The sequence below is a fragment of the Andrographis paniculata genome, unplaced genomic scaffold (assembly GCF_009805555.1).
Source record: "Andrographis paniculata isolate CXL003 unplaced genomic scaffold, ASM980555v1 Contig50END, whole genome shotgun sequence".
Classification (NCBI taxonomy): Eukaryota; Viridiplantae; Streptophyta; class Magnoliopsida; order Lamiales; family Acanthaceae; genus Andrographis; species Andrographis paniculata.
In genome coordinates, this window is record NW_026137585.1 from 892,718 (window position 1) to 919,847 (window position 27,130).

At 31.4% G+C, this 27,130-nt stretch overlaps 3 protein-coding genes across 15 annotated transcripts in view; all 3 read left to right on the top strand.

Moving 5' to 3' along the window:
- The window catches only part of LOC127253313 (elongation factor 2), an 83,697-nt gene extending 74,641 nt beyond the window's left edge, over nt 1-9,056 (top strand). The window contains exons 1-4 of one of the 2 annotated variants that reach the window (XM_051277839.1): nt 5,152-5,269; nt 6,027-6,090; nt 6,181-6,268; nt 6,357-9,056. In XM_051277839.1, coding sequence (XP_051133796.1) covers nt 6,088-6,090; nt 6,181-6,268; nt 6,357-8,797 — 2,532 coding nt within the window. In that variant the 5' untranslated portion in view covers nt 5,152-5,269; nt 6,027-6,087 and the 3' untranslated portion in view covers nt 8,798-9,056. Of the gene's footprint in view, nt 1-5,151; nt 5,270-6,026; nt 6,091-6,180; nt 6,269-6,356 lie in introns of those variants that run through there. The other variant, XM_051277841.1, reaches the window with a different exon arrangement.
- A 585-nt stretch (nt 9,057-9,641) lies between these two features.
- On the top strand, nt 9,642-18,763 carry LOC127253248 (DNA polymerase zeta processivity subunit). 12 transcript variants are annotated; one of them, XM_051277712.1, is made up of 10 exons: nt 9,642-9,807; nt 9,892-9,972; nt 10,071-10,183; nt 10,347-10,536; nt 10,978-11,231; nt 11,544-11,615; nt 11,709-11,795; nt 12,705-12,794; nt 13,526-13,670; nt 13,752-14,505. In XM_051277712.1, exons 1-5 carry the CDS (start codon nt 9,777-9,779, stop codon nt 11,178-11,180), a joined length of 618 nt encoding a protein of 205 aa, XP_051133669.1. In that variant the 5' UTR covers nt 9,642-9,776; the 3' UTR covers nt 11,181-11,231; nt 11,544-11,615; nt 11,709-11,795; nt 12,705-12,794; nt 13,526-13,670; nt 13,752-14,505. The 12 variants fall into 12 exon arrangements, 5 of the variants coding, with proteins under 5 accessions (XP_051133669.1, XP_051133667.1, XP_051133670.1 ...); XM_051277710.1 differs by having other exon boundaries at nt 13,526-13,651; nt 13,742-14,505; XM_051277713.1 differs by having other exon boundaries at nt 13,526-13,651.
- Nucleotides 18,764-25,026: 6,263 nt separating this feature from the next.
- On the top strand, nt 25,027-26,680 carry LOC127253163 (probable BOI-related E3 ubiquitin-protein ligase 3). Its single transcript, XM_051277605.1, has 4 exons — nt 25,027-25,168; nt 25,298-25,658; nt 25,727-26,215; nt 26,418-26,680. The coding sequence occupies exons 1-4, from the start codon at nt 25,113-25,115 to the stop codon at nt 26,448-26,450; spliced, it is 939 nt and encodes a 312-aa protein (XP_051133562.1). The 5' UTR covers nt 25,027-25,112; the 3' UTR covers nt 26,451-26,680.
- Nucleotides 26,681-27,130: the final 450 nt, after the last annotated feature.

Genomic DNA, 27,130 nt, shown 5'->3' on the forward strand with positions numbered 1-27,130 from the left:
TTAGTAAATAATTAAAAATGTATTAGTAAGAATAATTATTCTATAATATAAATAATTATAAATTAAGATTAATATAATTAATTAGTTTAATTAAATTAAAAAAATTAAAATAAGATTAAAGTGTACCATCATTTTCTAAAAAAGGAAAATGACATGGTATATGGAACAGACAGAAACAACAATGTAGACATGGTATGCGGGACGGAGGAAGTATTTTTAAAAAATATAATTATATTTTTTAATTACATTATAAATTCTACAATCTACAATTTATAATATAATTAATATTATTTAGCTATTTTAATGTTAATCTATAATAATTTTTTTTACAATAATTATTTTTACTATTAAATTTTTTAATTATTTATTAATCATATTTATCTAAATTTCACATCTACAATAAATCGCACATAAAATATGGGACGAAATAAGTATAATTTATTTCTCATATGTTGTCCCCATCCTACCTAAATAATTACAAAGTAATTTTGTACTAATTAAATTTTAATGTACTGATAAACAAAAACACAAATACAAAAGGTTAGTTCACTTTTAAAATACGACAATTTTTTTTTATATTTAATATAAAATTACATATATACTTTTTTTTAAAAAAAAAAAAATGAAAACATGTAGTATGTATAATCAAGCAAAGAGCCCAATAGCTGAAGTCCAGTTGAAAGTCCAAATATAATAAATTAACTAATTTGAATAATATTTAAATTTAATATTTTTACAAAATTGAAAATATATTTTTATTCAGAACATAAAAGTTTTATAATAAAAATTTATAATTGAGTGAAAGGAAACAAATACTAATAATGGTTTGAGTTGTGTAATAATACTTATACAATAATATTATAGTTTTGTTTCGACAATTATTTTGAAAATTTGGCACTATTTATTTATTTATTTTTAAAAATATATTATATCAAAGATATATTTTTTTTTTCTTAAAAGACGTTAAATAAAATATTAATTATATATATATATATATTTCGGCCCGGCCCAGTATAGTTCTGAGACCATTTTATTTTATCCAAATTTAGGATGAACTAAAGCTGAGCCGAATGGAATTGTGCCAGTCTAGTTTGGGCCAGCCCAACCAGATAATTTGATGTTATATATATATATTTCCAAGTTTTTTTCTATTGATTAAAAAAAAAAAAAAATCCTAAACAAATTATAAAATCAAACATATATTTTTTATATTGTATATTATATTCTATCATCAATGTATTTATTTTACTACTTTGATTGGTTCAAAATCAATTTATTTATAGTAAAGATACTTTTCATATATATATTTTTAGAAAAATCTCATACTTCCTCTCTCCCAATAGAACAGTCTTATTTTCATAAATAACCATATCACCGTAAAATTACCATTACTTTTTAATTTTTATTATACAGTTATCATTACTTTTTACAGTAATACACTTACAAGGACAATAAAGTCTTTTATCCATACTTTTTACTAACTACCGATATAATATCAATATTCCTTAAATTCTGTGTCTAACCCAATTAAAATTATATTCATGGGACGGAGAGAGTATATTTTACGAATTATTACATATCATCTTTTATATATATAGAATGGTATTAAAATTTTAAGAGTATAATTATCTACTTACCCATCTATTTTATATTTTTATAATATAATATTAATATTTTAAAATTTATATGAAAAAAAGTAAACATATCATACATAAGTATTAAAAATATATTTCATTAATTTATATTTATATTAAATAATTATTTAAATAAAGAGTTTAAGAAATTTAAATTCAAAACATCAAACAAACACTCCTTGAATGGTAACGGACTGTTTTTAAATATGGAAAGTCTTTTTAAGGACCTTTGGTCCAGATTTCTTATGCTTGGCGTTCAAGTTCGCCTGTTTTTAAATATGGTAAGGGTGTGTTTGTTTGGGGGTTTGGATTTTGGATTGAGATTTGAATAGTAAAAATTTTGAATTTGAATAGTTGTATGATGTGATATAAATAGGGTTTGATGTGATGTTTTGAATGTAAAATTGATTTTTAGTATAATATAAAAAATGAAAAATAGGTGTTTGATTTGATGTTTTTGGGGGGAAAAAATTGGATGAATAGTGGAAATCCTCCAAAATTCTTCAAACAAACACACCCTAAAAGTTTTTTTAAGGACCTTTGGTCCAGATTTCTTATGCTTGGCGTCCAAGTTCGCTTGCTCTCCAAATATTCCTTTTCTTAAATATTGATAATCTTTTTATAAATATATAAAATATTATTGGGTAAACTTCATATGCTCTTTCAAAAGATATTTTTAAACAATACAATATATTTTCCAATATTCAATATTGAGTATAAAAGTATGTTATGTGTTAAAATGAATTATTGTATATGTTATGTAAAAGTATATTATGTGTCGTGATTGTACTATATTAATATAAATGATATGTTATCAATAATAATATCGTGTGTTGTTTGTTCAGCACAATACTTAATTTAAATTTAGCATTGTAATCGTCACCATTAATATTATTATGTACATTGAATATTGTTTTAATAAAAAAAATTAATTAGATGAACAAACTCAGGGTATGTTTGTTTTGATGAATTTGATAAAATTTTAGTTTAGATTTTTGTATTAAAATAATGTACAATGAGATGTCTTGTAAAAATAAAATAAAATTATATATATTTTTTTAGGAAAAACGCAAAGTACAAATCCTCGGTAAATTAACACAAAATATTACTATTATTTATATTTTCAATACTTTTTTTGTACTGTGATATAAAAATTACTTTAAGCTAAAGTACAAAACAAACTGTTTCAAACAAACTCAAAATTTAATAATACATATAGTTTTAACAACAACAATATGTTACATATATAATTAATTATGTCCAGCAAGGAATGATCTGGTAGTTGGATAAACTTATGACCGTGAAAGTCATAGATTTAAACCCATATGCCTTTAGGTTTACTTATTTCGTGAGTTATGGGTAAACTCTCAATCAAACATAATAGCCTTAAAACTATGTCAGATAAAAAAAACATCGGGATTTACATATTATTAAATTCGACAAAAAGTTTAAGCTCTAACTTATGATCATATGAAAAAAAAAAAAAAAAAAAAAACTTATGATCATATGAGTTTAAATAATGATCCTGAAAATTATTATATTAAAATTTAATTGGTACGGTTCCAATATTATTAAAAAAAATAAATCTGAGTGTTAGATATCAAATAATAATGATAAATAAACTTTCAAACTATTACTAATAGATAATTATAAGTACTAAAATTAAAGTTCAGGAACATCTACAAAGAATTGTTGGGAAGAAATCTCAGAAATTATCTTATCTAAGTCAGGGATTGGATCGCTAATAATGTATTCAAATATCGATTTACAATTTTCATCTTCTCCCATATTTTCACCAAAATTCACTTCTTCAATATCCCTAAACAATTCCGTCGCAAAATCGCTATTTAATTGGGACTCTTTTTTGTCGGTAATTTCCGACGATCGATAATAATTGATCGGTGATTCTTCTTTCCAACGCTTTCCAATCCCAAAATCAACTTCGTCGATATTTGTAAATTGCTCTGTATTATTCGACGTTCCCGATCCCACAAAATCGCTGTTTAATTGAGATTCTTCTTTGTCGGTATTTTCCGTCGAATTGATCAGTAATTGTTTCATCCAATGCTTTTTCGTTCTCGGCCTCGTCGGAACTTTGAAATCCAAACGATCGACGTAAATTTTGTTTTTGGAGTTTGTGTTCTTCGATTTTCTTCGTCTCTTTTGCATGGCAAAACATATCATGTAGAAAAATAAAATTGTGGGAATTAAATAAATAATAAATAAGTAAATAAAAGAAAATAATTGTATCTCAGCGTGGTGCTATTATGACTATTTATCAATCGATGGTGTATATATAGAGAGAGTTTTGGTAATTCAAATTGTTATGTTGGCATATTCTGGGAAATTAAATCATAACAATGATTTGTTATACCGTATATTTATTTAAATATACTATCTTTAAAATCTAAAGATTTGTTTGGTTTTGATATTAAATAATATTTTGATATGATATTTTAAAAATAATATAATATATATATTTTTGAAAAGTACAAATATTTTATTTTATCTTATTCTTTTAGCATAGATAATAAAATTGTTTAGCGGATTTTATTTTTAATATATAAATGACATTTATAAATTTAAACAGGTAGTAAAAAAAGTGATATTATTCTAGAGGGAGTACTATATATATATTGATAATTTTTTACTAACATGAAAATTCAATGAATCGGTTTATCGTAAATATTATTAAAAAAAGTATAATATACTTATACAGGAACATATCATATATATTTTATTTATTTAACAAAAATCAGTAGATCAATACAAAAAATATATATTTTTTTATATTAATAACATAATTTCTCATAGTTTGTTCAGTTGGTTTTGATTTGATTTTTTATTCTATTTTATTTTATTATAAATAATTTTATTAAATTTCATAAGGTAAGTAAATTTTTTTAATTTATTTTTTTTTATTATAGTGATTAAGATTCTAACAAAAACTAATTTAAGCTATGTTTAGATATTATATAGTTTGTTTAATTTTGGTGCTAAAACAAAATTAATACTATTTTTGTAGGTATATTCTTTAATAAAATAAATTATCTGATAATATAAAATATTGTATAAAAATATTATTTAAATTAAAAATAGGTAAAAATTTTAAACTCAAACCAAAACTAAAAAAATCCCATAATTTTTGAAAATTTTAGACTATAATTTAATAAATATTTATTTTAATTAAGATATTATATTCTATAAAATTTTGTTTTTTTTATGCAAAATATTATATTAATACTTCTTATAGCATATCAATTTTATTTTTATTTTTACAAAATTTAACATTTTTTTTATTTCTACAAAATTTATTTAGCCACAAATTTGTCTTATAAACACAGGCTTACAAATAGTGATCCGAATATTCGCTGAAATGCCCGAAGGCTTTTACTACTATTATTTAAAAATTAATTAAAAAATAAATACTATATTTAAGCAAATATCTCAGCCTGTATAATAAAATAACCAACGAAAGCGGCGTGAAATGACTTTTATACCCTCGAGGAGGCGCTAGGGTTTCTGAACAGTCAATCCGCGCCTCAGGATTTATATCCCTCGCATAGTGCATTTTGCTCATAACTTATCTGCGCCCGCCGCCGCTGCCTCGCTCTTTCTGCGTTTCCTCTCTTTCTGTAAGTATTCAGATCTACTCTCTCTACTGTTTGATTTCGATTCTCTGTTTGTGTGATGAGCATGGCTGCTCGATTGATTGATGTACGGATTATGTATGTTTCAATATGACTTGATTTGATGTGATGTTGAAGTTTTGAGATTGCGTTGTTAGCTTGGATTTGTGGAGGATTTGTGCGTTTTGTTGGTGGATTCGATCAGGTGTCTGTTTTCATTTTGATTGACGGATTAGTTGATGATTTTTTTTCCGCATCTGTTTTTTCTTTATTTTCTTTATTTGGTTTGTTCCGATTTTGCGAGAAATTATTTGGACAGTGATTTTTGAATTGAATAAAAACGTAGAATTGATGCTTAGATTAATCGAAGCGGTTTTTGTGGCCGTTGTTTTTTCAAGATCCCGTAGAAAAGTTATTGGTTAGCATATTATGAAATGGTTTTTTTATTAGTTTTATACCATAAGAGGTGCTTTTGGTTGCAACTATCTGTTAATATTGAGGCGTTATTCGCTAATTCGTAGTCGCAAATATTTTCATGGATAGTATATTATGTAAGGGTTTATTTTTGATAAGTTTTATACCAGAAGAGGTGCTTTTGGTTGCAACGTATCTGTAAATGTTGAGGCGGTATTCACTAATTTGTAGTTGCAAATATGATGATGGATGGCGCTTTGAAAGGATCTGGATCTTTGTTTTTTTGCTTCTGATATGTTGATGATTTTTAACTACTTGATTGATTCTCATGTAATTTGTTGACTGGCAGGTTATTGGAGAGAAATCTCCAAAAAATTTTGAGTAGCTGTTAAATTTAGAGACTAGTGAAAATGGTAAGTGGGCAGATATATTCTGTTCTTTACTATTGCAATCTGTTTCATATTTTGGATATCTTACAATGAATGTTTCTTGTGTGTCTTCAGGTGAAGTTTACAGCAGAAGAGCTCCGCAGGATTATGGACTTTAAGCATAACATTCGTAACATGTCTGTTATTGCTCATGTCGATCACGGTATTGTCACATCCAATATGTCTTTAATGTTAGACATGTGTATGTATGTACATGAATTGATTGATTGTGCGTTTTAATGTTCATACAGGAAAGTCGACACTGACAGACTCCCTTGTTGCTGCTGCGGGTATTATTGCCCAAGAAGTTGCTGGTGATGTTAGGATGACTGATACTCGTGCCGACGAAGCCGAACGTGGCATCACCATCAAGTCCACTGGTATCTCGCTGTATTATGAGATGGACGATGAGTCTTTGAAGAGCTATAAGGGGGAGAGACAAGGAAATGAGTATCTCATCAACCTTATTGATTCACCCGGGCACGTTGATTTCTCGTCTGAGGTGACAGCTGCTCTTCGTATCACTGATGGTGCGCTTGTTGTGGTGGATTGTGTCGAGGGTGTTTGTGTCCAGACCGAGACTGTTCTTCGACAAGCTCTTGGTGAAAGGATTAGGCCTGTCTTGACTGTCAACAAGATGGACAGGTGTTTCCTTGAGCTCCAGGTCGATGGTGAGGAGGCATACCAGACATTCCAGCGTGTCATTGAGAATGCTAATGTCATCATGGCCACGTATGAGGATCCTCTGCTCGGCGACGTTCAGGTTTACCCTGAAAAAGGAACTGTTGCCTTTTCTGCCGGTTTGCACGGATGGGCGTTCACTCTCACTAACTTTGCCAAGATGTACGCATCCAAGTTTGGTGTTGATGAGAGTAAGATGATGGAAAGGCTTTGGGGCGAAAACTTCTTTGATCCTGCAACTAAGAAATGGACAAGCAAGAACACCGGATCTTCTACTTGCAAGCGCGGTTTCGTTCAGTTCTGCTATGAGCCGATCAAGCAGATCATCAACACGTGCATGAATGATCAGAAGGATAAGCTGTGGCCGATGTTGCAAAAGCTTGGTGTGACAATGAAGTCCGAGGAGAAGGATTTGATGGGGAAAGCATTAATGAAACGTGTTATGCAAACTTGGCTTCCCGCTAGCAACGCTCTACTGGAAATGATGATCTTCCATCTCCCGTCGCCTGCCACTGCTCAAAAATATCGTGTCGAGAATCTGTATGAAGGCCCACTTGACGATGCCTATGCCAACGCCATCAGGAACTGTGATCCTGATGGCCCTCTCATGCTTTATGTATCGAAGATGATTCCTGCTTCCGATAAGGGACGGTTCTTTGCCTTTGGGCGTGTGTTCTCCGGAAGGGTCTCGACTGGTTTGAAGGTCCGGATCATGGGCCCTAATTTCGTACCCGGAGAGAAAAAAGATTTGTACGTCAAGAGTGTCCAGAGAACTGTCATCTGGATGGGCAAGAGGCAGGAAACTGTCGAAGATGTCCCCTGTGGTAACACTGTCGCCATGGTTGGTCTCGATCAGTTCATCACCAAGAACGCCACGCTCACGAACGAAAAGGAAGTCGACGCCCACCCAATCCGAGCAATGAAGTTCTCCGTCTCACCTGTCGTCCGTGTCGCTGTACAGTGCAAGGTTGCCTCCGACCTTCCCAAGCTCGTTGAAGGGCTGAAGCGGTTGGCCAAATCTGACCCTATGGTTGTCTGCACAATCGAAGAATCCGGGGAGCACATTGTTGCCGGTGCCGGAGAGCTCCATCTTGAGATCTGCTTGAAGGACTTGCAGGACGACTTCATGGGTGGGGCTGAGATCATAAAATCCGATCCCGTCGTGTCCTTCCGTGAGACTGTTCTTGAGCGTTCTTCCCGAACTGTGATGAGCAAATCGCCGAACAAGCACAACCGTCTCTACATGGAAGCTAGGCCGATGGAAGAGGGACTCGCCGAGGCCATCGACGACGGCCGCATTGGCCCAAGGGACGACCCCAAGGTCCGATCCAAGATCCTGTCGGAGGAATTCGGTTGGGACAAGGAGCTCGCCAAAAAAATCTGGTGCTTCGGACCCGAAACCACCGGTCCCAACATGGTCGTCGACATGTGCAAAGGAGTCCAGTACCTCAATGAAATCAAAGACTCCGTTGTCGCCGGTTTCCAGTGGGCCTCAAAGGAGGGTCCTTTAGCCGAGGAAAACATGCGTGGCATATGCTTCGAGGTCTGCGACGTCGTCCTCCATGCCGACGCAATCCATAGAGGCGGCGGCCAAGTCATCCCCACTGCCCGCCGCGTCGTCTATGCCTCCCAGCTCACTGCCAAGCCCCGTCTCCTCGAGCCTGTCTACCTCGTCGAGATCCAAGCTCCCGAGCAGGCCCTCGGCGGTATCTACAGCGTGCTGAATCAGAAACGTGGGCATGTGTTCGAAGAAATGCAGCGTCCTGGAACCCCGCTTTACAACATCAAGGCTTATCTCCCGGTTATTGAATCCTTCGGATTCTCTGCGACTCTGAGGGCTGCAACTTCCGGGCAGGCATTCCCGCAATGCGTGTTCGACCATTGGGATATGATGTCCTCAGATCCTCTGGAGGCCGGGTCGCAGGCGTCGACGCTGGTGGCGGAGATCAGGAAGAGGAAGGGTTTGAAGGAGCAGATGACTCCGTTGGCTGAGTACGAAGACAAGCTTTGAGGCGACGAATTTGGTAACAATAAGGGATTGGAATTTCTGCCGATTTTGGTGGGGATTTTCGTCCTCTATTTTTCCTCCCCCTCCTATGTTTTCATTATCGTTGTTTTATGTTGGTTGTTTTTATGTTACAGACTTTGATGTGCTTTTTCTTTTTCGTTGGATGGTTTTATGAGTTTTGGTTCTCCTGAAGTGTTGAAAAGACAGGAATGTTTTTTTTCGTTTATGTTTGAATGGGTTTTTAGATAATTTTGAACTGGTTTATCTGTGGTTTTTATTGTTTTTTTTGGTAGGTTTGGTTACAATTGGAAGTACTTCTATTTGATGTTCTTTTTTTTGTTTGTTTGTTTAAATATGAAATGGTGTGTAATTAATTTAAAATGATATTTGGATACATGTCTTTAGAGCCTCTCCAACCCAGTATTTAGTGAAATCACCATAAATACAGTTCAATTAAAAAGATGAATTGACAACATTTAAAAATCAACACTAATATTCAGTCGCTACTCTGCTTTGGCTACACTTCCCTCATAATTTAATATTATATAACCAGTAACAAAAAATATTTTTCCCCTTATCTTCGATAAAAAAAATATTATAATACAAACAAATAATATATTTATATTTAAGTAATATAAATTAGTTCATAAAACAATATTAAAATTTAAACATATTTAAAAGAGATAAAAATATAAAAATAATACTCTCATGAGATAATTATGACAGTTTTTATATTTTGTTCACTGCATAATCAACTAAATAACTTTATATATTTATAATTTTATAATTTAATTTTAATACGATAATAATTAATTAGAATTATATTTTTATTTTATTTCATATATATGTCTCGGGCCGGATCTATCGAATTCAAATCGGGTACAGGTGTACTGTAAAACTCATCCGTCGACAGTCGACTCTCTCACTCTCACATCCCATAGCAAATCGCTATACTTGCAGATTCTCTCACAGTTTCATAACCATGGATCGGAAAGATAATTCAACTCCACAAGGTTCGTCGTCGATTCCAACTCCTCACGCTTCCAACTTGTTGCTGAATTTCGTTTCTTAATGTTTTAGTTTCGCATATTTTTCAGGCGAAATCGCTCGAATTCTCGTCGAGTTCATGGAGGTTGCCATCACTTCAATCGTTTTCCTCAAAGGAATCTATCCAAACGGTATTTATTGTTTTTTCGCGAAGTTAATAAATCATCAGACGCTTAATAATCCCTAAAAATACAATAAGAATAATCGAATCGACTTGAATTGCATCTAGGAGCTTTCGAGAGGCGGCGGTATATGAACGTGGTGGTGCACAAAGCCAAACACCCTCAGTTGAACGAATACATCCATTCCGCACTTGAAGGACTCCTACCGTTCATCAACAAGGTGAATTTCGACTATTTTGTTCCATTATTTTTGGAATTCGCTCTGCATTTTTCTCCTATTGCTTTCCGATTAGGTTTTGGTAGATTGGTTGTGAATTTCTACTATTATGTTCCGTTATTTTTGGAATTCGCACTGAAATTTTCTCGTATTCCTTTCCTATTAGGGTTTGGTGGATAGAGTAGTTGTGATTTTCTTCGGTGATGATGATGTGCCTATTGAGAGATTCATTTTCAAGCTTAGTGTTAACCAGTCTTACAACTCGAAGGTGGAGCAAGCAGATTTGGAATTCTCTCTGAGATCCTTTTTGATTAAATTGCCTGTATCAGAACCATTGACTAAACCTCTTCCTCGCAGTAAGTCACATGTATATAGCTTTCCTTCAATTGCTAAACCCCACTGCGTGCATCAGTGTTGAATGAAGTAGGTTATGATTGAAAACATACTACCAAATATGTAATTGATGTTTTTGAGCTTTAAAATATTTGATATCCAATATTTGAAATTTTATGTTAGGTTATATGACAAAAAGTATTATATATACGTATATTTTACGAATCACACTGGGTTTTCCTAGTTGGTCCCAAACCTGATGCCCGATGGGTTTAAGGCGAGCGGGGTTCTGGTCTCTGGGGCCTGCAAAATCGGGTCTGAACTTGTCTGTTGCCATCACTAATTCAACTACCTTTTGTTAAATTATGGATGTGCTATACCGATAGTGGTCCTCACCATAGTGTCTGTGTAATCTGTCATTTAATTTTATGAAACATCATTCTATGTTGTTTGCCTTTCTGCAGATTGCAGGTGGGAAATAACAGCATACTTCCATGCTCTGCCTGAGGCTGGCACCAGCAAGGATGCCGAAATGTGGATCCCAACGGATGCCAAGCAGTGGTTACAACCACCATTAATAGTCCCTATTAAGTCGATGACCAGTGAGCCTCTAGGTTTGCAGCTGTATTTGGAGCATCCGAGTCACACTGAACCAAAGAAGACTTAAAACAGGGATTGCTTGGGAGCTCCCAAATTTGTTTAGGCAAATGCTTTACGGGTATGTGAACTAATTTATAGTGCTATTTTAGAAGCTAATCTTGATTTAGTTTTTAATGTTGAATAAATATGATTCGTGTTAATATTTCTGGGATTGTTAATGAATAGTTTGAGACCAAAACCAAACCTTAAAAAACAAACCTGTAGGGATACGATGAAATGTGTATGAAAAGAATTACAATGGTGTCATACCTTGTTTCTATTACCTAAAAACAACAAATAGTATAAGATGCTAATTAACACTTTATATATTGCATCGACTGCTTATGATGCCTATATTTGTCAATCAAATTAACCATCTATTCTGAAACAGCCCTGGCACCATCCACACTCATCGTGTAATGATTCCCGGTAAGCATTGGGAAGTTTCTATGCCAACATTCAGGTATTATCCATATGCACGACGAATTCAATCACTTTATCTATCTGCTTTCTGTACACCGTGAAATCATTATTCTCGTGTATTCTTTTCCATCAGGGGATGTTACAAAGACTTGAAAGCATAATGCGCCCTCCATTTTCATCCCGATGGGATTATTCATTGGTTGAAGTAGATCTTCTCCGGGTATGTCCCTTCCCATTCATCGGCTAAGATGCTAAGTTCTTAAAACACTATTGCAATCCGATATAGTTTAGGCATATATATATGTATGTATATATTGTGCTTATACTTTCATAAGAAATATTAATTTTTAAAAATTTATTTAATAATTTTTTTACTATTTCAAATTTTTCTAGAAATTCTGAAGAGTTGAATAGAAATTATGAGCATGTGCCGTATGGATTGTTATTATGTGTTGTCAATTCAATTTATTTTAAGATCAACTATGACATATACTTTATGGATTGTTGTTATGTACCTTTAGTTCATGTGGTGTATTTTGTTATGTCAAGATGCACATTGTTTTGAAATCAATGGTGTCATATTCAGTAAACTATTACTACTATTTTAATTTTATAATTTTTTATATATTAATATATTTAATTGTATAATTTTTTATATATTAATTTTTTTTAATGATATATATTTTTATTATATTATCATTCAATGTATCAATATTTTTATATATTTTTTTTATTTATATGTTATTTATCTTTTATATCTTGTAAAATATATTTAGTTATTATTTACACACACACAAAACCCTTGTTCCTTTTTATTTCTCATCTTTTTTAGATTTGTTGCAATATTTGATTTTTTGGTAAATATCAGTTAAATTAAATCTTGAATTAAAATAATAAAAAATAATAATAAAAATATTAGTGTATTAGATAATAATATAACTATATAATAAAAATTATAAAATTTAAAATAGAAATATACAAAAAATATTATATTAATATTATTACTAATTATTTATTAATATTTGTAATATTTTTGTTTAAAAAAAAATTGTTATAATTATTATTATAAAGTAAATTTTTACCCTAATAATAGCTTAGGCTGACCCGTTTACGCATCCAAATTCCACAGCTGCATGCTCCACCAGGACAAATTAAAGCGGCTCCAATCTAACCCAACAGATTCGAACATGGCCCAGTCCACCCCAGCCTGCAATGCAATGTAATTATTTTTTTATTTTTATTTTTATTGCAAATAATTAATTAAGGAAAACCCTAATTTGAATTTTTAAACTAATACAACAACAAATAAACATACAATTAATTAAGGAAAGCCCTAATTTGAATTTTTAAACTAATAAAACAACAAATAAACATACAACTAATTAAGGAAAGCCCTAATTTGAATTTTTTCATTAAGTACCGTTGGGTTGGAACTTGGAAGGAAAGAATCCGTTACAACTTAGAAGGAAGGAGCGTCTCTTCTGGAAGCTTCTTCTCCTTTTCTTCTTCTTCTTCTTCTTAATCGTCTTCTTCTCCACAGCCAATTCCATTTCCATTCCAGTGCCCCCTCTCCCTCTCCCTCTCCCTCTCCATCTCCATCCCTGCCCCTCCCACCAGTCAAGTCAGTCATACTCATCATGCCTCCCTCCTCTCAAATCAGAGACGTCAATGGACGCCCTCTTCCCTCCCGATCAATCAGGGTAGTTAATTATTTTCCCTCTCCATCCCTGCTCTGGTGACTGCGGTGCAGTGCGAATGGTGAAGAAAGCCGGTCAACTGGCGGTTGGTTCGATTGCTTTCCCCCAAATTAATCGTATCGTAAATTATAATTTGTAATTTAAAATGTATAATCTTTTTCTTCTTCTTCTTCTTTTGTTTTTTTTTAAAAATAATCTTGTTACACGCAACGCAATCCCAATCCCCATCCCAAATTCCATCCGCCTTTCGCAGTTGAGTTCTTGGTGATGGTGAGAATTGTCAGTCCTCGGTCCTTGGAGAGTGAGTGGGTGTTGGGGTCGGATGCCATCCCATTTCATTTCAATAGACATATACAGTCACTGTCACAGATTCAGCTGTGTAAGATGGTTTTACGGTGGTAATGTTTTAGTTATCTTTTCCTTCAGTTCATATGTATATATTTTATGGATTCTTGTTCTTATTATGCAGTATATTGCAGAGAGAGAGAGAAACAAAGAAGCCCCGTCCCCCATTGCTCAAGAAACCAGTGGATCGGAGGTGAAGATAACACCATCAACTTTTGGGTAAGTTTAACCACCCTTTATCCTTTCTTTCTTTCTTTCTTTTTGTACAGTCTGCGCCTCCAATACAATCCAATTTACGATAGCAATATAATAGATGATTTTTCATAGGTTTTATCAATTGTTTTCATGGATGAATTCATAATTTGGTTTTTTACTGGTCTTTTGTATTTTGATACTTTAAAGTTCTCAAGATCCCTCCACTTCATTGCAAATACTCTCCTGCATCAACTGAAACTCCTCATTTGATCTTTGGGGATGAGAGTTGTTGTTGTTATAACTCATCTGTCGCTAGATCTTGTTTCTTGGTCACTTCATAAAATGAAATTGTGGCACTTTTCAAAATATGTATTCTTCTTTTCAATCTGCTTTCCACTCCCCTTGTTACTCTTGCCTTGTCATAGTTGAATGATTAAGGTTTTGGGTTCTCCCTTAAAATTGACAAGAATGGTGATACGGGTGATTCCATAAATCATTTCTGAAGTTGAGGGAAATCTGAATCTTAAATGTACTTTTTCAAATCTTTATTGTTCATTTTCATTCTCACCTTAAGTCATACTTGAAAAGTTGAGGTGTTGTGTTCTCCCACGAGGATAGTGAATTGGGTGATTCCATAGATCATTCCTTCATGAGAACCAAGGAGAATGGTGATGGGTGATTCCACAAACCATTCCTTCAAGTAAAAGGAAAATCTAAACTTTTAAATGTGTATTTTCAAGTTTTTATTTTGTCCAAAATTGTTTTCAAATCAATTGTCCGTATATTTTACCTTCTCAAAATGGAATTGTGGAAATTTTCAAAACACGAATTCTTTTTTCAATATGGTTTACTGGCCAGCAACGCTTTCAAGTTCTCTTGACCTATTTTTTGTTGAAATTATGAAGTTATTTTGCTACTTTTGTCTATTGGTGGTGAGAAGAGGTACCTTGAGTAGAAAAGATAAATAGGTTCGAGCCCTGGTAAAGTCCGTTGCTAGTGACACTGCCGTTCTTGTGATGTGCAATTCCTTGTTTGATATCACTTCCTGTTGAATATATTTTATCAAGCTTATTTCTGTTTGTTTACCTACATACCAATCTTTTTAGTTGGCAAGGGTTTTACTACTGTTTTTTCGAGAGCCCGTTGTTATTTACTTGTTTGGTTTTAATATTATATGCTATTTTGATTTCATTTCTTTCATTTTTTTTGTTTGTGTGTGTGTGAGGTTGGTGGACATAAAGTGGAGGAGGTTGAAACAAAAATCTGGAACTAAGGCGCGTCCAATCATCAAAGATTGTATGATTTTCTCTGTTTGGTAGATTTGGTAATCATTTTGCATCTAATCATGATGATAAAGTTTGTGTATGTTTGAATCCCTCTAAGATTGAACAATGTGGAAAGTTTATTATTTTTCTGAATGTTGAATGTAAATGAGAAATTATAATATTTAGTTCAAATTCTGATCCAAGATGGTAGTGCCTGTGGACTACAATGCTTTTTTATCTACCCTTTAGTTTCGTTGTTGCGTCTTTATATGCTTTTTAGTGCAGTAGCGTATGGATAATTTGTAAATCAGTTTTGTTTGAGGTGTTTACAGCTATTATATTACCGTTGTAATAACCTGCTTGCCTTGTATACACGCAACGCAACCCCAATTCCCAAATTCCATCAGCGTTTCGCAGTTGAGTTCTTGGTGATGGAGAGAATTGTTAGTCTTGGGTCCTTGGAGAGTGAGTGGGTGTTGGGATCGGATGCCATCCCATTTCATTTCAGTTTCTCTGTTGCTGTCCCCCTTCAGCATTGACATATACAGTTACTGTCAGAGATTCAACGGTTTAGGGTGGTTTAACTCCGATTGGTAATGTTTTAGTTATCTTTTCCTTCAGTTCATATATCTATATTTAGGGATTCTTGTTCTTATGCAGTATATTGCAGAGAGAGAGAAATATAATAGATGGAAATGTAATAGATGATTTTTCATAGGTTTTATCAATTGTTTTCATAGATCGATTCATAATTTGGTTTTTTTACTTGTCTTTAGTATTTTGATACTTTAAGGTTCTCTAAATTGATTCTATAAGTTCATTTTAATCAAGATCCCTCCACTTGACTGCAAATACTCTCCTGCATCAACTGAAACTCCTCATTTGATTTTTGGGGATGAGAGTTGTTGTTGTTATCACTCATCTGTCACTCTATCTTGTTTCTTGGTCACTTTTCAAAACATGTATTCTTTTTTTCATTCCTGTTTCCATTTCCCTGGTTACCCTTGCTTGTCATAGTTGAGTGATTAAGGTTTTGGGTTCTCCCTTAAAATTGACAAGAACGGTGAATTGGGTGATTCCATAAACCATTCTTGAAGTTGAGAGAAATCTAAATTTTAAATGTGTCTTTTCAAATCTTTATTGGCCACTTTTACTCTCACCCTATGTCATAGTTTGAAAAGTTGAGGTTTTGTGTTCTCCCACGAGGATAGTGAATTGGGTGATTCCATAGATCATTCCTTAAGAGTGGTTGAATGCTTTTGGGTTCTCCATTAGAACTGACGAGAATGGTGATGGGTGATTCCACAAACCATTCCTTCAAGTAAAAGGAGAATCTAAACCTTTAAGTGTTCATTTTCAAGTTTGTATGTTGTCCAAAATTGTTTCAACTCAAGAATCTCTATATTTTACCTTCACAAAATGGAATTGTGGAAAATTTTCAGAACATGAAGTCTTCAATCTCGTTTACTTACTGCCGAACAATGCATACAAGTTCTCTTTACCTATTTTTTGATTAAGTTATGAAGTTATTTTGCTACTTTTGTCTATTGGCGGTGAGAAGAGGTATCATGATTAGCGGTGATAAATAGGTTCTATAAGTTTATTTTAATCAAGATCCCTCCACTTCACTGCAAATACTTTTAGAAACCTGCATTTTTATTTGGACTGTATACTTATTTTAAAGGTAGGTGTGGTATGACTGAAAGATTGCATACTTGTTTTGATTGTGTACTGTCTATGATGGATAGGCATGCCCAAATCCCTACATATTTGTTTTGACTATCATGTTTTTTGTTGTTGTTGTTAGCGGCAAAAATTCAAAATTTTGCATATTTGTTTGGACTGTCATGGAAAGCATGCATTAAAGCCTGAATATCTATTTTAACTATGTTATATCCTAAATATGTGCGTTTATATATATGTTGGTGAGAGACTTGTATCTGCTTCTCCCTTGTCACTATATTATAGTGTGATATTGTTGTCAACTGCATTGCACTGAAGTTCATTATTCAAAGGTGAGGTGTGTGGAGTAACAATTATCTTTTAAACCATAAACATGCTTTTCAAGTTAATGTTGGGAATATATTTTTCAGGTCGAATGGAGTAAAAATTAGAGAAGGTTAAGGATGCTGTGGAGCTTTAAATTAATCCTCCTCTTTGAGTGGTATAAATGTTGCAAATTGATTTCAGGTATTTGGGCTTTTATTTGAACATTTGATTTCTTTGGTTTTTGTGGAGAATCATCTATTTATAAGTTTTAATTTTTGGGTGATATTGTTTATTTAACAGTTGATCATGCAATTGGTTCTAAATAGCTCTGTGTTTTTTATTTGCTCCCTCTTCCATATCTGAAGGTTGGTGAGTATCATGCAGCACCTTTGTTGCGAAATCCAATTGCAGCTCACAACAATTGCTCGCTGTCCTCTTTGTCTTGGTATGTCTACCCACTTATGATGATTATTTAGGACATTTATTACGAGTTTGTTTATATTGACTAACAAGTGAGTAAATGTGGATAGAAAATATATCAATCATACAAGTGTTATCTACCACTCTCAACTTAAAGAATCATGAGAATGCAACTCCAGTGGTAGTCTTTACTTGAGAAAAAAAGAGCATAGAAAGTAAGAAAATCAATCTGTAATCTACACTACAACTTATTTAACATTTTTTTGTGGGTTTTCTCTCCTTGTGGCTATGGGAGGAAGGGGTGAAGAAGATCCATGTTGAGGAGCAAAGAAAACAGTGCTGAAATGGGATTGAAAGCGAAGAAGAAACCCATGAAAGTGCCAGGAAAGGAATGCAATGAAGAATGTTGTTTTGATGATCAATTGGCCAATTCTCAGTGTGACCTTCCTCTTTGTTGCCATTGTTGCTTTCCAGCCTGACATGTGAGTGTACCAAGCAATTTTCTTATCATCATATTCACATGAAGATATTGCTAAAGGAATTTGACAGTGATAGTGACTGGATTATGCCTTTCAAGCCTGAGTGCTGGCTTCCTTACGTGATATGCTCAAGGCAGCCATCTGAAACTGGTTTGTGTTTACACCTTTCTTGCATATATTATCCCCAGTCAGTTGGTATTTAGTATTACATGTATCTTTGCAAGTAATTTAATGCATTTATGGCTGATCAACTTGAAAAGTGTTCGAAGTTATCAAAGTTTTCAATTAAGACCATATTGCAAAAGATACAGATTGACCTGACCAGAAAATTGTCTTTTTTGTAGAAACTAAAATTTTAAGATGTGTAAATTGATTTAGTTTGTAGAACTATACTTACTGCATAATCATTATATTTTTCAGCTTGATTAGTTTTGAATTCTTTCTCAACATGAATTTATCACCTTTGCAGACGGCATCCAAACCCAAAGAAGGAGATGCATGAACTTTTGTTGTAAACGGCTGTTCCAGTTGGTCTGAGTTTGGACACAACATATTCGGAACTGCACTGGCTACTATTTCACTTGATGGTGTAGTGGTGAGATTGCTAACTTTTTTAAGTACTGTTTTCCTTTCAAAAGCATTGGCTCATTTATTTCTCGTTGTCTAAACTCGGTATTTTTCTAGTTGTTATTAGCTATCCTTGCGGATGCATAATTCATAGGAATGCATGTGACTTTCAAGAGTAAGTTTTCTAGACTTAAAAGTTGTGCTTTATGTGCTAATTGTCTTGCCATTTTTATTTTTTTTGTGTGTTCGTGCTTTTTGGGTTTTTTTGTGCCATATTTGTATTGTTTGTACTGTGTATTGTGTTTATGATGCATTTTTTGTACTTGTGTGTTGTGGTGTCTTATTGGGCTGTGTTATTTGTTTTGTTATGATGCATTGTTTGTATTTGTGTGTTGTGTTTATGTACGATATAGTGCTCTTGTAGCCTTTTTTTGTGCTGTTTGTATTGTTTAATTGTGTATGCTTGTGGTGTCTTTTTGTGTTGCATTATTTGTATTGTAATAGTGTTGTTTGTGCTTGTGTGTTGTGTTGTGTTTATGTATGATAGGGTGTGCTTGTGGTGTGTTTTGGGTTGTGTTGTTTGTATTATTACGATGCATTGTGTATATTTATTATATGGTGTGCTTGTGGTGTTTTCTTGGATTGTGTCGTTTGTATTTGTATGTTGTGTTTATCTATGGTAATATATGCCTTTTTTTTGTTGTTATTGTTGCTTGTGTTGTTTCTATTGTTTTATTGTATATTTTATATACGCCTATGATGTCTTTTTGTATTGTTATGTTGCTTGAATGTGCTTGTGTGTTGTGTTTATGTATGATACAGTGTGGTTGTGACGGCTTTTTGTACTATGTTGTTTGTATTGCTATGTTGCATTGTTTGTGCTCGTGTGTTGTGCTTATGTGCGGTATAGTTTGTTGTCTATTTTGTGTGCTTAAAGTGTCTTTTTGTTTTGGGCTGTTTGTGTGGTTATGATGTATTGCTTTTGCTTGTGTGTTGTGTTCAAGTGTGGTGCAGTGCGTTCGTGCTCTTTTGTGTAATGTGTTAATATATGGTTTTTTGCTCATGTCGACATAATATTAGATTTGTTTAACTTAATTTGTTTGTGTGACAATATTATATTCATTTTGCTTGCCCATTTGTGTCTTGACTTGTTGCCTATCATTATTTTAATATCTAATTAATTTTATTCGATTCAATGTGTGATGTTTGATGATTATATGACTATAGCATACAATTAAAATTAAGAGTTAATTTATTATTTTTACTATTTAATTCTTATAATTTCTTTTATAAAAATTATTTTATAATGCATTTAAATTACTGTTTAAATAAAAAAAATCAAAACAAAAACTAAATAAATAAAAAGTGTTATATATATATTTCTTGAAACATGGCTTATTCAAATTATCATCTTATTTGTATCAGTTATTTTGCCAATATGTCGATTCACTCGATTAACTTGATCTAATAACTTTTTTTTTTTTTTTGACAATTTTATTCTTTGTACTAACGCACCTTGGTCTGTTGGTGATAATAAAAAAGAAAGGATTTGTTTGTTTTCTAAAATGATTTGAAAGAAATTATATTTTTTATATGAAATATAAAAAATTGTCTAGGCGATATAAAAATAGTGAATATATATAATATATTAATTTTTTTTTTATTTTTTTTTAGAGAAATGTGTATTGTTTTTTACAAAGCAAATAAACCCAACGTTGTTTAGTGAAAAAAACATAGGAATTCTTTAAAAAAACACTTTGTAACGCACCCTTTGTGTGTTGGTAACAATTAAAAAAATATTGTTTCATGAAAATTTTGGATTTTTATCAAAAAAATCTGTGTGTCATGCGGAAATAGATATTTAAGGGTGTGTTTGTTTGGAGGTTGGATTTTTAAATCCATTATTCATCTCATATTTTTTTTTCAAAAATATCAAATCAAACATCTATTTTTTATATTTTATATTATATTAAAATTAATTTTACATTCAAAATATCACATCAATATCTATTTATATCACATTATACAACTATTCAAATTAAAATATTTTACTAATGGAATTCCAACTCAAAATTCAAACCCAAAACACACACACCCCAAACAAACATACCCTGACAAATGTCCAAGAAATAGTGTATGTGTCAATTGCATTCGTTGTACTTGAAAGAGAGTGGGTTGTAAAATCACAAATAAGGTATTAATTTAAAAACACGTAAGTACAAACTGTTGAGGTTACATGTACAAATTTTGTACATCCCTATATGTTACATTTGTTCGGCTCGAATGTCTCATTTATTTTTTGTGTATATAAATATTAATATTAGGATAATTTATTTTTTTAGTTCCGTAATTGGACTTTTTTATCATTTTAGTTCAGTAAGTGGAGCATGTTGCAAACTAGTTTTATAATGAGAAACGCCCGTATGGCTCGCCGGAAGCCAAGTGTCCCGTTAAGTTAGCGATACCTGACAGACACGTGAATTTTATTATTATTTTTTTCAATTGAACCAAATAAAAATAAAATAAAAATCAGTTTAAAAATAATAAAAAAAAATAACACCTGGCGAACACGTAGTTTTCGGCGAGCCACGCGGGTGTCTCCGGCGTCGGAGGACTAAAACAGCGAAAATTTTTCACTTATGAGACTAATTTGCGACATGCTCAACTTATAAGTCTAAAATGATAAGGAAGTCTAGTTACGAGACTAAAAAAATATTTTAGCTTAATATTAATATGAAAATGTAGTACAATTAAAAGAAAAATAACAAAAATATTTTTATTAGTGTTTTATAATGTTATTATAATGACATTTGTGCAAAAAAATTATATAAATATAATATTCTCTCCGTTATCTAATTGTGTGTTCATTTGACCATGCACGAATTTTAAGAAAAATATTTAAGAATAGAAATTTATATATTTTTTTTTTATAATGAAAAGTGATATTTTTTTTAATAAAAAAAGAAACGAAAATAAATTTGAAATTTTGAATGATAACAAAAAAAATGAAAGGAATAAATTTGAATGACGGAGGGAATAACATTTTAAATGTTAAATACAGTGATAAAAGATAAATGAGATTTTTAGAGCGGAACAAATGGAGTATAACAGTGTAGATATTGAAAAATATAAACAAGGGGACATCAATGCAAATTATTCAGTTATGGTGCGTTTACTTTGTATAATAAGAGTAATATATGTATTATTCTAATAGATAATGTAATTATACGATAGAATAATTCAATGTAAATTATAATGGGTTATTGTATAAAATTATTAATTTTTTCTTAATTATTAAAAATATATATATTTTTTTTTTTGTAATAATATTTTAAAAAATTGTTTTACTTAAAAATATTAAGTGAACAAACATATTATATTAGTCATGTTAGAAGATACTTTAAAATCTAATTAAAGGGTTTTGATTCAAATTTGACTTAAATCAATAAATTAAGGGATATTCTTTTACTTTTTTCTTTTATTAAAAAAATGCTATTCAATTTCTTTAATTAATTCCTATTAGATTGAACTTATTGACAAAATCAAAGAAAATTTATTATATATAAAATAGTTAAGTGAACAAACTTTTTGTTTATAGACAATTATTACTATTTCTTTACGATTATTTTCAATAAAAAAATATATAATATTAATTTTTTATAGTCTCGTTAATAGAAAAAACTAATATTTATAGTATTAAAATTATTAATTTTTTAATAGATAAATTTTTTTTTTTTCTTAACAATATATTCATTAGTTTTATTTTGGTTCATCCCATAACAAAATATATATATATATTTTTAAGTAAATGTACTTTCTACTGACATTAAAAATACTTTTACAACTTACAATATCTTGCACAAATAGCAAATGAGATCCTCTGTCTCAAAAATAAACTATATCCCCATATTCTCACACACATAATGGGACAGAGGACCCGATATGCACAAATGCTAATAAAATTATTTTATTTTTTTCTACTTTATTCATATCTAATCCAATATAATACTACTAATATTTTCTTGAACTCGTGTAAATCACAAACAGATATATAAATAAAAGACAGAAGAAATATATTGTATATTGTACTTAAATACATATAGAGATTGGATTTTTCTAATAATATTAATTGGAAATTGTCTATTTTTTATGAATAAATTTTATATATTAAATGCAGGGTTGTATTGTTAAATAAAAAATTATATATCTTGTGTTGAATTGTTGAATTTTTTTTTAGGTAAATAGAGTAGTATTATTAATTGTGTTAATATGTGTATATTGTATTTTTAAAAATAATATTTATAGGCATCCACCCAAAAATACTATACGGTTGTGTTTGGTACAGAGAAATGAGTCAAGAGAAATGGAAATGGTATCATTTCCATTGTTTGTTTGAGTCAAGAGAAATGGAACTTGAGAAATAAATCATTTCCATTTCTCTATTTTCATTTCTCTCCCATATGCAAAGAAATGGAGAGAAATGATGTTGCAGAATATATATTTTTTAATTTTTAAAATTTTTTGTACTATTTAATTTTTATAATTTTTTAAAAATTATATTATTTTAATTTTACAAAAAAACAAACTTAATTTATTTTTAAAGTATTTAATTTTTACGACATTTTAAGAAATTGTACTAAAATATAATCTTAAAAAACATCGTATATAATTTATAATTTTTTTTAAAAAAAATTTACCAAAAATATTTTTCATGAATTCTCATTCGTTAAAACTCTCTTTTTATCGTGTTAATCATTTATTTTTGTTTGCTCATTCATATATCTGTATTTTTTTTTAAATTTCTCAAATCAATTCTCTGTTTTATCAAACAAGAGAATTAATTCTCATTCTCTACTCAATTCCATTTCTCTCCAATTCTATTCTCTACTATCATTTCTCTGCAATTCTATTCTCTGTACCAAAAGCCCCCTAAGTGAACCAACTACAGTTTCAATTATTTTTTTTAGTAATGTCGGAATTGGCCATTGCTACTTTTCGAATAAGTATTGAATAAAATTTCGACTAAACCTAATAATTTGGAAGTTTGTTTAATTTAATTTTCAAGTCATTTTTTACTATTTAAATGCCTAAAACTCTATAAGTTTGTTTGGTTTTATTTTCAAATCAATTTTTTACTGTTTGGTTTAAATAAAAATATACATGTTTCTATTATAATAACCACGTTAAAAATACTATTTAAAAAAGCATATCATTGACTTTATGTGTAGATTTCTCCAATATTAATTACTATATAATACAAATCAAAAGAAGAAAAAAAATAAAAAATTGTTAGTGTCGTATAATACAAATTGGGACATTTGTGAAGTAAATTATTCAAATGTAAATTTATTTTTAATATTAAATATAATGACCTAAAAAATATATGATACTCTCTTATCGAACAGAGGTAATATATATACTCCCTCTGTCCCGAAAGTAAGTATTTATTTGCTTTTTACATATAGTTTTAGAAATATTAGTATTATATTGGGATATAGTAGGAATAAAATAGAAATGACTAAAATAACCTTAATAGTATGTGTGATATAAAGGTAATGACATTTGTGTAATATATTGTAAATTATAAATGTATTTATAATGTTAGGTAGACAGTACACTTATTAAAAAAAAGAAATTGATACTTTGTTATGTGACGGACTAAAATAGAAAATTTAATATTTTGTTATGGGACGGAGGGAGTATATTTTATATTCACCGATTTTAAATCAGGATAAATCTGCTTTTTTATCGGTATAATATTTTTTACTTTTTTTTTTACTCACCAATTTAAAATCAGGATAAATCTGCTTTGAATGAGACTCAATCCACATATATAAATATACATATATTATTAGGATAGTAATAAATTCGACAGTAAAATCAATTTTAAATTATGCAATTACAAATGCGTCAATTTATTAATTATATTTATCATTATGTTGTAACTATAATTTTATTATATTATTATATTGCGCACCGTTTTATATATGGTAAATGAAATATACATATATGCCCTTAATATATTGCAAATAACGTAATATATTTATAATATAAAATTTATAAAATACAAATATTATATTCAAAATTTGAAATATCTAAAATACAAACAAACGCTATCTATATATATATAAATGGATAATATATAACAATATTACGAAATTTCAAAATTATTATTTACAGTATAATAATTCGCATTTCCATAATATTAAATATTAGAATAATAATTATTTTAAAAAAATAAATAATTAGCTGGCGAAAATGTATAATTAATTAACCACCCCATTCCACTCCACCCCACCCCACCCCTTCTCTCTCACTATATATATATAATTAATGATACGTAGTTGAATTCCTATTTGCATATATTTTGCATGATTGTTGCTGTGTGTTGTTTTTTCTCTTCAGTTATTCTTCTTCTCTTCTCTCATAATTCCTTCTGTCCACAATCTAAATTCAGCAAAATCTTAGGATTGATTGATTTGCACGCAAAAGCTCTGAATTGACGCATAAATTCTGACGGAGAGGCTGAAGAGGAGTGGATCATCCCCTCACTGTTTTGGCAGAATTTTTGTACGGTGGAATGGAAGTTGAAGCGCGGCGTCTCCATCCGTTTCCTACGCAGATTCGGAGTAACAGGTAGGTTTAATTTTTGCATTTTTTGGTATGATTTTGGTGGATTTTCATCGATCGGTGGTTGTTCGTGTATAGAAACATGGATAGGAGGATTTTTTTTGATGTGTTTGGTTGTGATTGTGTGTTGAGCAGAGATTTGGGGATGAACAGTGTGGAAGGCGGTGGAAATATGTTTGGCGGTCAGATTGGGTATGGAATGATGCCTCAGATGGAAGTTTCCGTTCCGGTTTACGGTTCGGCGGCGGCGGCGATGGCTGCAATAGCTAATAATCCGGCGGAAACTCCGGTGGTGAAGTCGGATTGCGTATTAATCAACGCTCCGAGGAAGCGAACCAGAGAAGAAATCAATACTCTGCTGTCGTCGTCGTTCCCCAGCGACGCTCAGAATCGAAATGCGTGTCAAGTACGTGGACTCTTCACTTTCCTTGGCGAAGATATCTCGCGTCAGATGCAGCAGCAGCAATTGGAGATTGATCTGTTCATCGCTCTACACGTATGTAACGTTTGGTGTTTTTATTAAATTCGTAGATGAAAACGTAACCGACTCAAATCTCGATGCAGAACAAAAAGGTGAGAACGGAAATCAAAGATCGGCGGAAGAGATACTGCCAAGGAATCGCCGCGGCGCTAGAACAGACGATAATTAAGAAACTGAAAGCAAAGGACGACGAAATCGAGAAGATCGGAAAGCTCAACTGCGCGCTCGAAGACCGATTGAAATCTCTGTACGTCGAAAATCAAATATGGCGAGATTTGGCTCAAACTACCGAAGCAACCGCCAACGCTCTCCGATCCAATCTAGCGCAACTCCTCGCTCAAGTCCAAACCGCACAACCGCCTCTCTCCGCCGGCGACGACGACGCACAGTCATGCTGCGGCAGCAACTTCAAATCAAGCGACAACAACGATCGGAACAAGTGCAGAAAGTGCGAGAAGGATGAATCGTGCGTACTGCTGTTACCTTGCAGGCATCTCTGCCTCTGCAACGCCTGCGGATCCACTCTGCAGACATGCCCCGTCTGCAACGTCACCAGAACCGGCAGCGTTCACGTTAATCTCTCCTCTTGAAATTACTGACTGATTGATCCACCATTGTTGCTATAAAAACAATACTGCTCTCCAATCCAACCGTTACAAATTTTCTTCTTCAATAATTGCGTCTTGATTAATTATTTCTTCAGATTTTATTATTATTATTATTATTATTATTATTATTGTTATTCGATTTTTTTGTTCATACTGTATGGCACAGCACGGAAGCGCAGGGCAGAGAATCGGAGGATAGAGATTATTGTGACAGAGACAAGGCGGAGGAGGATAGGATCATCCGTCAAATCCCGCCACAGCTTTGTGTACTTCGATTTTGGGGAATTGTAGAAATTACAGGTACGTTTTTACTTCCAACTGTAATTTCCGCACCATTGCGTACTGTAGAGTAGAGGAAACACTGTCTCTTCTGTCCCTTTCGTGGACAGCCTCAGCATACAGTGTTTTATGGTAATGCGGTTCGTGTGACGTGGGAAATATTATATATATATATATATATATTTATATTATTATAATTTTCAAAATCATGAATGATTTACTACACTTTGCAAAGTATATACTGTGTAATTTGAATTTGATTTTAAATATAAATTTGTTGGTATTTACCGTTATAGTATATAAATTATATTATATACTTCTGTTAAATTATGAAAATTTTTATTTTTAAATATTTATTAAATTTATATATAATGTATTTATATGTAAAAAAATTATATTCTATAATTTGATTTTTTTATTTTAATAAAAATAAATATATTTTCACTCATTTTTTTATTTACTTTACGATCTTTTCATAAATATTTTAATAAATTTTTTATAATATTTTTACTTTATTTTTATATTTAAATATTACTATTTTAAAATTTTATTTTCTTAGAAAAAATAGTATATATTTTTCTATGAAAATTGTGTAAATTA

Bases quoted from the DNA above. Each gene is read 5' to 3' on its own strand.
- LOC127253248 (XM_051277712.1), top strand. From the start codon at position 9,777: ATGGATCGGAAAGATAATTCAACTCCACAAG. The intron at 9,973-10,070 runs GTATTTATTGTT...AATTGCATCTAG, and splicing joins CAAAGGAATCTATCCAAACG to GAGCTTTCGAGAGGCGGCGG. The intron at 10,184-10,346 runs GTGAATTTCGAC...CTTTCCTATTAG, and splicing joins TCCTACCGTTCATCAACAAG to GGTTTGGTGGATAGAGTAGT.
- LOC127253163 (XM_051277605.1), top strand. From the start codon at position 25,113: ATGGAAGTTGAAGCGCGGCGTCTCCATCCGTTTCCTACGCAGATTCGG. The intron at 25,169-25,297 runs GTAGGTTTAATT...TGTGTTGAGCAG, and splicing joins ACGCAGATTCGGAGTAACAG to AGATTTGGGGATGAACAGTG. The intron at 26,216-26,417 runs GTTAATCTCTCC...TGTATGGCACAG, and splicing joins CCAGAACCGGCAGCGTTCAC to CACGGAAGCGCAGGGCAGAG.